Here is a 13,430-nt window from a genome sequence, read left to right as displayed (position 1 = left end):
AAAAAAAAAATATATATATATTAAAAAGTTGGCAGAGTCCAAATTTTTAAGTTGTCAGACAAAAGGGAGACGATAGGTAGATAAAAAAGGTTTTGAAAATTAAAATGTCCAAAAAAAGGAAGAGGAAAAGCAGAATATTACCATTAAATGACCATAAAATTGCAAAAAATGTCAGAGAATTCAATAAAAAAGAAAAAGGAGAATATTAAATGTTCAAAAAGTAGCAATAAAATGTTCAAAAACAAAAGAACTCCAGAAAATTATCATAAAATTTGGCACAAAATTACTAAAAAAAACAAAAACAAAAACACAAAAAGGTCAGAAAATGTTTGTTTGTTTTTTTTTTTAAAAAGCAGATAAGAAAATGTTTTAAAAAACAACTATAGAAGAAATCCTGGAAAATAGTGTTCACAAACTTACCCAAAAAAGTTAGAAAATGTATTAAAAAAAAAAAAAACTTAAAAAAAATAACTATAGAAGAAATCCTGAAAAATAACAAAGTGTACACAAACTTGTCAAAAAAAAGTAAAACATAAATTAAAAAAAAAAAAATGATCAAAGGCTTGCAATTTTTTTTCCAAAAAGTAGCCGTAAAATATCCAAAAATCAAAAGCAAAAATCTAAAAAAATAAATAAATAAATACGGCGCCATCTACAGGCGCCATTAGCTGGTTGGTCAGGCGTTGAAGCGTCTGGGCGCGATTTGTGGCCGACAGCAGCTCAAAATCTTCCGTCAAGTTACCGCTGCAAACATTTGCTATTTGTTGGTCACCTGTTTTCGTGGGCGGAGCTCCGTGATTCCGTCCTATCGGAGCGCAAGTTGGACTTGTTGTCTTCCATCCTGGCGGCAGGCGTGCTGCTGATTGACGACTGCTCGTGTCCGACCGAGGCGGGCTCTGCAAATGCACGGATCCAAATGGTGTCAACTGCACGTGAACCCGCGCTCGGGTATCCCAGACGGACACAAAAAAAAATGATGGCACGCCTCCAGGAAGCGAAGATAAGAGAGCGCCACCTACCCACTGCGACGGTTCGTAACTTCTCCAGGACGCCGTGCAGCCTCAAACGAATCAAGGGGTGTTATTAAAACGACATTCAGGCGCACGGACAAGCACACAATTTTGTGTCGGCTTACCAGGTGGTGAACTTGATGGTGTTGTTTCCCAGGAAAAGCGAGAGATCGTCCGCCATCTGCTGGGAGGTTTTCTTGTTGGCCACCATCACCATGATGTAATCTGGGAGCTCCTCGTCTGCAAAGGCAAGTACGAAGGCAGGATTTGATCTTTTTTTTTTTTTTTTGTGCATATACCGTTTATATATTAGGGCTGGAAGTTAATTACAATTTTTTAATTGTAATTAATCACATGATTTCCATAGTTAAATCATGGTTTAGTGCAAATTAATTGCATATTTCATTTATTTACAATTTTATCATACGTTATTCAGTTATTTTACTTGAAAAATAAATAGTATAGAGTTAAAAGGAATGAGAAACATTTCTTCCACTAGGTGGCATTAGTATTTCATGTTGGACGTTCACAAACGTAATTTGTTGCTCCACAGTTTGTGAACGCAAGCAATTTGAAAATGAATGCAAGTAGAATCAATCCATCTCAGGCCATGAACTAATCTGTTTCCCTTGTTCTGATGGGTTTTGATTCTAAAGATATTAAAACATAAATAAATGAACCTTTATTACATCAATACAGCAGGTTGAGATCACAAACTTTACTGCAACATCAAAGAAACACAAACAGCATTGCCATGTTACACTAAATTTCCGTTTTCCAAGTGATATCTACACTTTCAGTATTTAATCATCGTAAATGCTCTTCAGCATGTTGGGTAAAACATAAACACAAAAATATGATGTCAACATAAACATGGTTCCAAAGGCTACTTCTTTAAATAATACGTGTTCTTTCTTGCTCTTAACTTCCTCAAACCGAAGATAGTCGCGAAACAACAACAAAAAATAATGTTTTCATACTAATATGACAACGTCCAACAGTTTTAATCGTAAATTTATGGTGCCGCCTCGACCTACGCACACATTTCGCCATGGGAACGTCGTAAACAGAGACCCGTTGCACGACTACTTACCAATGTATGCACCGAGCTCTTGAAGCTTGCCTTTTATAGCCGCCTGCAAAACAGTAGCACAGCACAACACAACACAACAGTTCAATCCTTCCTCTACTGTGGTGACTCGTGTTTGTTGGTAAACACAAGGAACATTTGTCATTGAACACCGTGGTGCCATTTTTTTGCTCGCCAATGCGGCGAGCTAGCCGCAGTTTTAGCGAGCGCAATTATCCGCGTAAAATCTTCCATTTCCGCGTCAACTCGCTCCGTGCGTAAACGCTACTCACTCTTATTTTCTTGCTGATTTCAGCCCCAATCTCCATAACTGCACCTTCGACGTAAAGTGGACGCGGACGTAATGAATTTGTAGCAAGCAGCTAGCTGCAACCGCTAAGCGCTACTACGGTAGCATAGAGGTAAAGTCAAAGAGAGTCACGTGATCGGCGACGGGAGTCGGCAAGGGCCCAATGGCACGACAGAAACCACACGATTGTGCGCTGTACTTCTCATACTAGCCACAAGATGGCAGAAGAAACAATGAAATCCAAACGTGGGGGTCATTTCAGGGAATTGCTGCTTCAGTTAACTTATTGATGATGATCTCATGCACTGTCTGGTAAACAATAACCACGTTTGAGGAAATACAAATTAAAATGATTGTTGTTGCAGTCATGTGCTGCTGTACTGTCGAATGACACTTTGTTAGCCCTGTAGAAATATGTCATGTAAATTGTAAATTGACAGATTAATGGACTTCCCAGTGTTATTAATAATATCCATGTTTTATTTATTTTTTTGTTAAGAGTCACCATGATGGAAGAAACGAAAGCAGCAATTCAGCAAGTCAGGACGCAGTTTTACTTGATGGTAATATTTACTTTTCTGACGATTTTTATTCTTTTTTTTTTTTTTTTTTTTTTAAGAAAATGACTTCTTTCAGTTTGACTGTCAGTGTAGAAGCAAGTGTTTTGAACGTGCAGTGACATGTTTTCACCACTCAGGGGCAGTACAACAAACCAAGAACAACAACAACAACAACAACAAATATCCCCTCGCCCTTTAAAAAAAATAAAATAAATAAAAAATGTTGGTCGAGATTTGAGCACGAATCATGAAGTTGACGCACATGATTTGACTTAGCGTATGACGTATATGAATATCAGCTTCTGAGAAATGTCATTTGCAAAATCCAGCTGCACTCATTATTCCACGTATGTTACCGTGCAGGAGTCCCACGTAAACTTTCCACTTCCCCTTTTTCAATCATTGTGAATCAAGCCTCCCACTTCCGTAAAGTCTCTCAAGAAGCCGCAAAGTGTCCTGCTACTTGCAAAGACGTGCACGTAAAAGGTAGGCGGCGTTCCGAAGGCAGCAGAGGTCAGAGGTCATCAGATAATCGCAGGAAACGAGGTGACACCCACGTTTGAATGAAGCATCTGCAGCTGTGTGACATTTTTACACTTGAGGTGCATCTGCCACCTTTTTATTTGATGATAGTTTTTTTTTTTTTTTTTTTTTTTTTGCAATGTGAGCTCAGGATAATGTCACATAAAACATTGCATTTTATGAGCAAAAAAAAAAGAGAGAAAGAAAAAAAAGAAAACGATTATGACAATGACACCCGAAAAAAAAAGAAAAAAAAAAAAGATTATTTAGCCAGGGGTAAAACATAAATAAATACAAATTTAGATTGAAAATCTCCTTTGCAAAAGTGTCCTAGTCAAATAATATTTATTCTTAAAAACATACTATTAATATTAGCCTACATTTTAACATGTGTATGATTTTAGATGAACAATTTCATTATATTTAACTATTTTAATTGTGATTTTTTTTTTGCAATGTTTTTCGTATTAATGCTATCATTTTGAATTTATTTTAGAAATACTATTTTTATTTTTCAGATCTGCAAAAAACATTGCTACAGGTTTTATATTCATTATAACACATTTTTTTTTTTTTTTTTGACTAACATTTATTTATGTATTTTATATGTATTTTTACAAAAACTTCCCATGAAGTAAAACAAGAAAGTTTCTCAACAAAATGTTGCGCACTTGACAGAGTTAAGCTTCATTTCATCATGAATGGATTTTGCCAACTTTTGTCCAATGCTATCCTGTATTCTCATTATTTATTGAAAGATTAATAATAATTAAAAAAAAAGGGGGGTGGGGGGCAGGGGTGGACTCAGCGCCAAATGATTTTGGTGGCACACCAGGCTAGTTTTAATCTTGTAAGGACGGCGTGCGCGATTGTGTTCTGATGCAAGCTTTTGCGTCCGTTTGGCTTTAATTAACGTGCTAGCGGGATGCCCGCGTCTTTTCTTTTCCGGCGCTTTCTTTTCATTTGAGGAGGGGAGGTTGGGGGTCCAAAAGAACCAGACGAGCCACGCTGGGCCAGTTTATCACTCATGCTGATGACCTCATCGCCTTCATTTCAACTGATATGCAAAAAAAAACAAACAAAAAAAACCTTCCATTCGGTTCCAGCAAGCTTGAATATGGATGATTGTAGCCATTTTGCGTTCAACTGGTTTTCGCCATTTCAGTTTTACAGATTTTGTTTTGGGTGTGGCTAAAACGACACAATATTGGCCCCTCCCCCACTAAATAAAAATAAATCTTTGCGCCTTCGTTTACATCAGCGGTTATCCGGCTAGCTATGTTTACACCCCAAAAACGCATCTTCCTTTCGGATTGTCCACTAACATGGCCACTTTAGAGCGCCTCATCGTTTGCTGTAAGTCTGCGCACGTCATGGCGAGAAAGACAAAAGAATGTGGAGAACTGATTTTTTATTTTTTTTTAAGTCTGAGTTGACATCCATCTTAACTCATTCAAACCCACAAACTTGTGAACACGGTTTTTAATACTTTGTCCTTCAATCCCAAAAACGTATTTACACGTTATTTGTGTTTTTAACGCACGAGCATACAGAAGGCTTTGATGGAGCTTCTGAAATGAAGAGGTGGCGTAAAACAATGGTAGTTATTCAAAAAAATGGCCAACAGGTTGCAGCAGAGTATAAGAGATCAGTCAGGGCCATATTGCAACTAGCTCTTTTTGCCAGTGTTTTCACCAGGAATGTGAATAATAATTGCTGCCAATTGGAAACAGATACAAATATACTTTTTTTCCTGATGAAACAAGAGACTTTAATCTTTCTTTTTGAAGGTTCCATGTTTTTATAGTAATAGAACACAATATTCTGTGGGCCTTCCAAAATCAGTCAAAAATCTAGTCGGGAGCGAAAGGGGGCTGCATCAGTGAAAATGGCTGCGAGTGAATGAGTGAAGTATAATTTACTAACTTCTTTCAGCAGTTGAGGCACTGTAATGCCCTCACATGTGGGAAAGGAGAGCCACAGTCACTAATTTGTCTGTGTGTGTGTTCCGTAACCCAAAGAGAATTGTAACAGTATTCCAGTGGCCATTACTCAAAAGGCAGCTGCTTCAATTAAAAACAAAACAAACAAACAAACAAAAAAAGGCTTTTCAGTCCGTCGTTAAAAGCTCGTCTTTCACCACGTTCATTGCCCTCTACTCTTCGCCCCCCCCACCCCCAAAAGCCTGAAGCTCTAATTATCTATGCAGTGCACCGGGAGTAGGGAGCAAACCCCCCCCCCCACCCCCCCCTCTCCGCCGGGGGGGGGGCTTCCAGATTAATTACCTTTGCGCGGACTTCGCAGCGTGGAATAAAGCTGCCGGACACACGACACCGAACGTACGCCAGGCTTATCTCAACCAAACCCTCGTCTGTTGATCAGGGGTGCTAAATGATGAGGAACAGAGTTGTCGAAAACTTCAAACATGCTTTGAGTAGATGAAAAACACAAAGTGAACTCCGTGAACCAGGAAGTGCCGTGTTGTTCTCGTGAGGTTCATCCTTCGCTGTTTTTACATTACATGTTAGCATTAAGCTAGCTTGATGCTAACATGTAGTTTCAGTTAGTTCTCATTTTTTTAAATCCCGCTGATGTTACATTTAAACAACCGATAGGCTCGTCCTGTCATCTCGATGAGCTTTCAAATCACTCGTCGCCTTTCATTTGAAGTGAGGAAAAAAAGCAGAGTGGAAAACTGTGCTGAGTTGAATCTTGTGCAGACAAGGTGGGTTTAATCATCCAATTATGGGAATGGCTGTCAATTCAAGCGCACATGAAAAGCACTCACTAAATGCAATTATTTTTTTTTTTTTTTTTTTTTTTTACAGCGGACGCACGCACACACACTGGGTGTCAGAAGCATAAAGATCAGCTCCGAGTCTGCTGGTGTAAATCCTTCCTGACAGTACTGCTGAGATAGCTGCTGCGTCCACGGCAACGCTCGCTCGCCCGCCCGCCCGCCTCTCTTCCGTCCACACGGCAACAAAGCTCACGCCGTCCACCAATCAGCACGCTGCGAAGGTGACAGGCCGCGGCCAGGTCCTCCTTTGTCGCTATGGCTGCTGCCGCCTGTTATTTTTTTTCCCCCCCCGTCGTCTTTGCTTCTTCTATAACGACGGAGACGTCGAGCTCGTTCCAGACGTGCGGTAAACACGCACGGCGGCAAACGTGTTGTTGAATTTGCGCCTCCACATTTGCATGAGTCTATTTGCCAGCCTGTCTGCACGTCAGCCTGGGCAGACATCATGCGGCTCATGACTTGCTTGGAAGAATATTTGTCAATAGAACATTTGGGGTTGCACAGATACGTATGACAGACACAAATATACACATTTGCTTAGCTGTGATCCGCAGTCTCTACTTGGCTGCAGCGCTTCCTTAGTCTCCGAGTAGGAACTACAAGAGACCCTCATCATCTGCCTTTGGACGTATAGTTGTATGGCTATTAATAACAACAATAACAAAAAACATAAATGCTAATGTTAGCTGAGCTGTGCTCCACAGTCTCCACTTGGCTGCAGCGCTCCCACAGTCTATGAGAAGGAGCTACAGGAGACATTTGTTATCTGCCTTTGGATCCATACATACATTGCGAGTATTAATAGCAGAAAAACAAAAAAACAAATGCTCATATTATTTTAGCTGTGCTCCACAGTCTCCACTTTGCTGCATCACTCCATCATTCCATGAGAAAAAAACTACAGGACACTGTCATCATCCACCTTTGTATATATCACTACATGGCTAGTAATAATAACAGAAAACCGCCCCCACAAATGCTAGCGTTAGCTAAACTGTGCTCCACAGTCTCTACTTGGCTGCAGCGCTCCCACAGTCTATGAGAAGGAACTACAGGAGACATTTGTTATCTGCCTTTGGATCCATACATACATTGCGAGTATTAATAGCAGAAAAACAAAAAAAACAGCACAAATGCTAATGTTAGCTTAGCTGTGCTCCACAGTCTCCACTTGGCTGCAGAGCTCCCACAGTCTATGAGAAGGAGCTACAGGAGACATTTGTTATCTGCCTTTGGATCCATACATACATTGCGAGTATTAATAGCAGAAAAACAAAAAAAACAGCACAAATGCTAATGTTAGCTTAGCTGTGTTCCACAGTCTCCACTTTGCTGCAGCACTCCATCATTCTCTGAGGAAAAAAAAACTACAGGAGACTCTCATCATCCACCTTTGTTTATATCACTACATGGCTAGTAAGAATAGAAAACCCGTCCACAAATGCTAGCGTTAGCTAAACTGTGCTCCACAGTCTCTCCTTGGCTGCAGCACTCCCCCAGTCTCCTGACCAACATCCGTGTGTCGAGAAGTGAGTGCGTTCAACCCCTGCTGTAAGTCGCAAGTCCTAGAATTGCCGACTTGAGTCCGACTGGAGTCAAGTCATGTGACTTGAGTCCCCGACTCGCAAATTGCTGCACGACTTGGTAGCTACCGGTTATGATAAAGTGTGGTCTCACTTCATCGGTATTGGCGATACCAGCCTGGAAAGGTGTCACTTCTCAGAACTAATTGATCACGCGACGCTTTCCGATGGCGTGAGATGAAGCCTGCTGGGAGGCGCCACTTTTTTGAGAAGAGACTTGCCGTCACAGTGGATTTATCGCGAGCGTGTCCCGGGGTGACCTCGCTTGCCTCCGAGCGTGCGTGCGTGCGTGCGTGCGTGTCGCGAGCGAAGCCTGCTGGAGTCCATCTGGGGTTCTTCCACGCATGCCAAAAAAACAAAAGCCCTTTTCCTCTCGCCGCCTCGCATGTCCGCGTCTTTGGCACCTTTGTGGACAACAATTTTCATAATCATTCAAGCTCTCCAGTGTTTGTCGCCATCGCTTTTGTCTGACTCAAATTTGTCACCTCCACGCTACCAAAAGGAACACGTTGACTCATCTTTTGTAAATAGACGGGCCCGGAACAAAGAAGAAGGACACAAAAGACAAAAAAGTAAATAGTGGACTCAAATCTCTGATCTTACTTTGTAACTGCTAATATCCTGATATTCTTAGTTAAAAAAAAAAAATACATTTTTTTTGTCTTTTTTTTTTCTTTTTTGCCTAACGTTGAATCAAAATATACTTTCATTTTATATTTAATCCAGATATAAATAAATTTTAAAACAGGAATCCTCACTATCGTTGTCAAATATATTATTAATATATTATATAATTTAGCATTTCATTGACAATTATTGTAACTATAGATGTCGTAAAAAAATTAAAAATAATAATACATAATTTAAATATAGTTTGATTTTTAAAAAAATAGAATATTCACTCAAACAATTTATTCATGATTAATATAAATAATATTAAAGAATGTTTTTGTGAAAAGTCAAAACTACAACGGATAGATGGATGGATGGATGGATGGATGGATGGATGGATGGATGGATGGATGGATGGAAGCTAGATGGATGGATGGATGGATGGATGGATGGATGGAAGCTAGATGGATGGATGGATGGATGGATGGAAGCTAGATGGATGGATGGATGGATGGATGGATGGAAGCTAGATGGATGGAAACTAGATAGATAGATACTATTTATGCAATAAGAAATGGGAATATTTACAAATACAGCCTTCATGTTTACGTTTGTAGTTGCCACAATGATAGTCAATGGGCTGTCGTGTTAAAAAAAATAATAATAATCATGTCGCAGGTTAAAAAGTCATTTCGCTGCGTTGTCTCACAGAAGCATTTGGCACGTCCAGCGCGCGGTAAATTTAGCTGGCATGGCAGCGCAGCCATTTTTCCCACGGCCGTCTGTCCTCGACAGTTGGCCCGACAGGTGCTCGTCTTTCGCCGCCCGCTCGCTTTCGCTCGCTGGGGCCCGCCTGACCTTGACCCCCCCCCTCATCTCCCCGCCCGCCGCTGAGCGTGGCGAGCGTACGTTCGCGGCTGCAAAACATTCAAGTGGCCGTTGTTTACGTCGCTAAAGCCGCCGGGCCGTTTCGACCGCGTCTGTGGGCGTTCACTCCGTGTGCTTTGTTGGCGTCAACGGGCAAAACACAATCAAGACTGTTACGTGGCGTTCCCGTTTGAAAGACGCCAAAGCAGGCAAGAAAAACAAAACGAGTCAAGCAAACGCAGGATTTTCTGCTTCACCTGATACTGACAGTCTGTGTAGAGTGTTACGGTTGGCTGGTAGGGTTCGGAGTTGGGGATTAGGGTTAGAGGTTTAGGTTAGGGTCTGCTAGCGCTCCAGTGATGGGCCATTGTGATTTTCAAGGAATGTTGTCGATAGTAATTTAAAAATATAAACACTTGCACTTGCTATTAGTGATGATTAACGTTCATTTCTGCAATTTTTGTTGCTATTTTTGGGTGCCTGAACGTGATAGTGGGTCATTTTGACCCACGACGTAAGAGGCGCAAAATACAAATTGCTTATTTTGTTGCACCTTGTACAATGACCTTTCCTTTCTCAGACACTCGTGGTGCACTTGTTGCCGGCAAGGCCAACGTCAGCGGAGCAAAACGCAAAAGTCAAACCGCGCCGAGGATTACGAGTCAAACGCTCCGTAATCCCGCCACAAAAGACACCCTTGAACGCAGCGGAACGCACGCGATTGGACGCCCTTCCAAAGCCGAAGACGGAATTTCAGCGCTCACCATCCCTGACACGACCTTTCAATTTGACCCTGGGGCGCAAGTGCACGCTGCCCCCCCGCACACCCCCATATATAACGTCCCAATTTTGCCCGGGTGGGAGCGCACGCCTGGAATCCGCGGAGCGTGGCTTTACTTGCGGCGTTAGGGCGTGCACACGAGCAGCTGCTCGTTATGAGCTTACTCGTCGCATACCGCCACAAATGTGTGCGTCGATAAGCGCGCGCGCGGGATTGTTGCCAAGTAATGCGCTGCATGCGCCTGTGTGTGCGTGTTTTGTTGACACAGCTTGCGTAGCGGTTGTGCAAGTGAAGCACATGTTGTCGCCATGAGATTGTGTTTATCGCGACAAAGCAGCTAATCCAGCTAATGGCTAGTAAGGACGGATACTGAGCAAAAAAAACAAAAAAAAACTGTTATCCATAATCAAATAAACCAAAACAGGTATCAAGAAGGATGTCGATACTTGTGTCGATACTTGTGTCGATACTTGTGTCGATACTTGTATCGATACCGATACCGATACAGTGCACTTTTTTTCTGACTTCAAATATAAAAAATATTTATAGAAAATAAAAAAACAATTTGTGACGAAAAAAAACATGAGATCCACCCAGGAGTGATAATTGCTGCATTACCAATGTCGCATATGTATTATTAGAACTTAAGGTGTTGCGCAATGCAGGCATGCGATGGCTTTGCGCGGCAGCCTGCTAGCAAACATTCTGGGATGCGATAAGAGCGCAGATAACCTCGCTTGGCACGCCGCTGCTCTATTTTGGGACGAGTGGGCTCTGGAAAAAAACAAAAAAAAACAGGATATCCACCCGTGTTTTTGGACAAAGGCGCAGAAAAAAAACCACATTGTTTTCAGGTTGTTTTTCTTATCTTTTTTTTTAACCACAACAATATAGCAAAGTCCCAGTGAATTGATTTTAAAGGTCGTTTCAAAGTGAAAGCAGAGTCAGTGTCCACCCAACAATTCACTGGTGATAATGTTAGCATTGATGCTAATGCTAATTTCCCCAAATTTCTCATATAAGCATATACATATAACTTGACTTTAAAACACTTTCTTTTACTGTGAATGAAATATTGTTAATTGTTTCTATGAGCGCTACTAATGTAAAGCAGAGTATGGAAAAATTTGTACCCATGACATGCCACCCTACAGCTAGCGAAAGTTTGTATGTGGTTATGCTAACACATGACTTACCTTACTTTAATTTAACAAAACTATGTATGTGTTTACACTAACACTTTACTTCGTGTAGTTTAATTTAACAAAACTATTTACAGCCACGTTAGCATTCATGCTAATGCTAATTAGCGTCCAGGCTGGTCCACCTTTATCACAGGCCGCTTAAGTAAGAAAATACTAAACAGAGAAACACACTAATTAACTTAATAACTGTGAAGCATACAAGCTAACCGCTAACAATATGAGAGAAAAAAACAAAAAAACAAAAAAAAAAACTCAATGTGCTGGCTGCTCCGCTAATACCGCTGTGATGTATTACGGCCCGCCACTGCATTTAATTGCTGTAAACACTCAAAACAAATCAGCATCTGTCAAGATAAGATAAAGCTGCTGCATTGTGTCTTTATGATCGTGCGTACGTGTGTGAGCAGCTGGATGTCATCAGTCAGGCTGCGCGAAAGCCAAACACACTTTCGACGTTCTCCCGCTGGACTGCTGAGCAAGCAAGCCGGCTTTAACGGGCTCGCTGCTCACTTGATTTTAAGATGCCGAACGTACACGCCAGTCAAAAATGTTTACTCCAAATTGGCAGTTCCACGTTTTTGTTTTTTTTTTTACTTTTTTGATCTCGAGGGGAAGTAATGCTAATTATGGCGAGCAGAGCGAGTGGTGGGTTGACTGTGAAAACGATGACTCTTTTTGATGAGTAAGCGACATTTGCGAAACGAGAACAATTTGTGCTACGGCAACTTTTAACTGGATGACATCATCAACACGCGCCAGCGTTGTCTGACAGGACGCGTCGTTTTTTTGTTTTGTTTTTTTGTTGTTTTTTTTTACGAGAGTCGACGCATTCGCTGGTGTGATTTATGGAGATTTTGTTGCGGTGAAGGAGACAATACCAAGCGTGTGGGTTTTGTATGGGACGAGCGCCCAAATAATAAAATGTCTTGTCTGATGACTCATATTTCGCCTCCATTTTGTGTTATATTTTGTTTTTGTTTTGCATTTCGTTCGTCTCTGTCGACTGTTGTGTAATTATTTGGGGTCAGTAGACTCATGAAGGAAAATCATATCATTGGTAATTGATTAGTTTATTTTTTTTTTTAAAGAATGTGCAGTCTTATAATATCAAGCAAACGTCTAAAAGATGGCTGATGGCTGAAGATGGACGCCTTCAAGCGCAGAAAGACCCGATGCGGGCGCGCGGAAGGACACGCACAAACAACATTGTTTGAACTTGGGAGGCGAAAGTGTGTCAGTAGCGTGTCGGTCGGGTAACAAAAGCAAAGTGTCCGACAGCACCGAGTGCTCCCCGACAGGTTGAGCCGGTTCCGTTTGGTGACGAGCGCAAAAACAAGCTTTGTTTTTTTTTTTTCCACGTTTGCCGTTTAGGGATTGGAGACATCTTGTCATTCCATTTTTTTTTCATCCAGTGGCAATCTCAGAAATCCTACAGACAAAAATGTGGTGCCCAAATTCAGTTTGCATTTTTTATTTTATTTTATTTTTTTAGGGAATGACCGATTAATCGGATCACACAGCAGATTTAATCAGCCGATATTAGCGCTTTCATTTATTCTATTTTGAAAACCACGGCCAACCAATCAATCACAGCTCACCTGTTTTCGGGGGGTTTGGTCACGTGATGTTCCCAAGCTGAGCCGGCCAATCACCCGTGATGTCATTTTCAGTCGACAGCAAGTTGGCAAAATGGCCGCCCTCTAAGATGGATAAAAACAGCTGAAATTCATATTCATGTTTCATATTCCACAGCTGCGCGATATAAAGCACCGTAGTTAATGCTCAACTCAACTCAACTTTATTTATAAAGCACTTTAAAACAAGCATTGCTGTATTACTAACACACATTAGCATACAGGCTAACAAATAGCATCCATGTACTTTTTAAGCAACACACTTTTGAACGCAAATGGTGGATCGACGTGCAGTAATATAAATCGTTTTGTGTTCAAATATTTGTTCCTCGACAACGCCACATACAGTGCATGCTTCTTGCTAGCTTGTCTATGGCGTTTTGCAAAGTTTGTTAGCATGCTAACAAGCTAACTCTCTCATTTTTTGTGTGTGAAGAATTATCCACATGACATAATGTTGCTTGTATCCCCCAAAAA

The 13,430-nt window shown here is 41.2% G+C and overlaps 1 protein-coding gene across 5 annotated transcripts in view; it reads right to left on the bottom strand.

Annotated features, from left to right (window-relative positions):
• Positions 1–13,430, bottom strand: part of zc3h14 (zinc finger CCCH-type containing 14) — a 61,410-nt gene that overhangs the window by 4,568 nt on the left and 43,412 nt on the right. For 3 of the 5 annotated variants that reach the window (XM_077511094.1, XM_077511093.1, XM_077511095.1), the window contains 5 exons: positions 12,918–13,019; positions 2,104–2,146; positions 1,136–1,250; positions 1,020–1,060; positions 773–896 (listed from right to left, as the gene is read on the bottom strand). In XM_077511094.1, the coding sequence (XP_077367220.1) occupies positions 773–896; positions 1,020–1,060; positions 1,136–1,250; positions 2,104–2,146; positions 12,918–13,019 (425 nt within the window). Of the gene's footprint in view, positions 1–772; positions 897–1,019; positions 1,061–1,135; positions 1,251–2,103; positions 2,147–2,372; positions 2,544–12,917; positions 13,020–13,430 lie in introns of those variants that run through there. The other 2 variants (XM_077511096.1, XM_077511097.1) reach the window with 2 other exon arrangements.

This window comes from Festucalex cinctus, chromosome 21 (genome assembly GCF_051991245.1).
Source record: "Festucalex cinctus isolate MCC-2025b chromosome 21, RoL_Fcin_1.0, whole genome shotgun sequence".
NCBI classification, from domain to species: domain Eukaryota; kingdom Metazoa; phylum Chordata; class Actinopteri; order Syngnathiformes; family Syngnathidae; genus Festucalex; species Festucalex cinctus.
The sequence above is the reverse complement of the archived record's forward strand: the minus strand, read 5'-3'. Positions and strand labels throughout refer to the sequence as shown.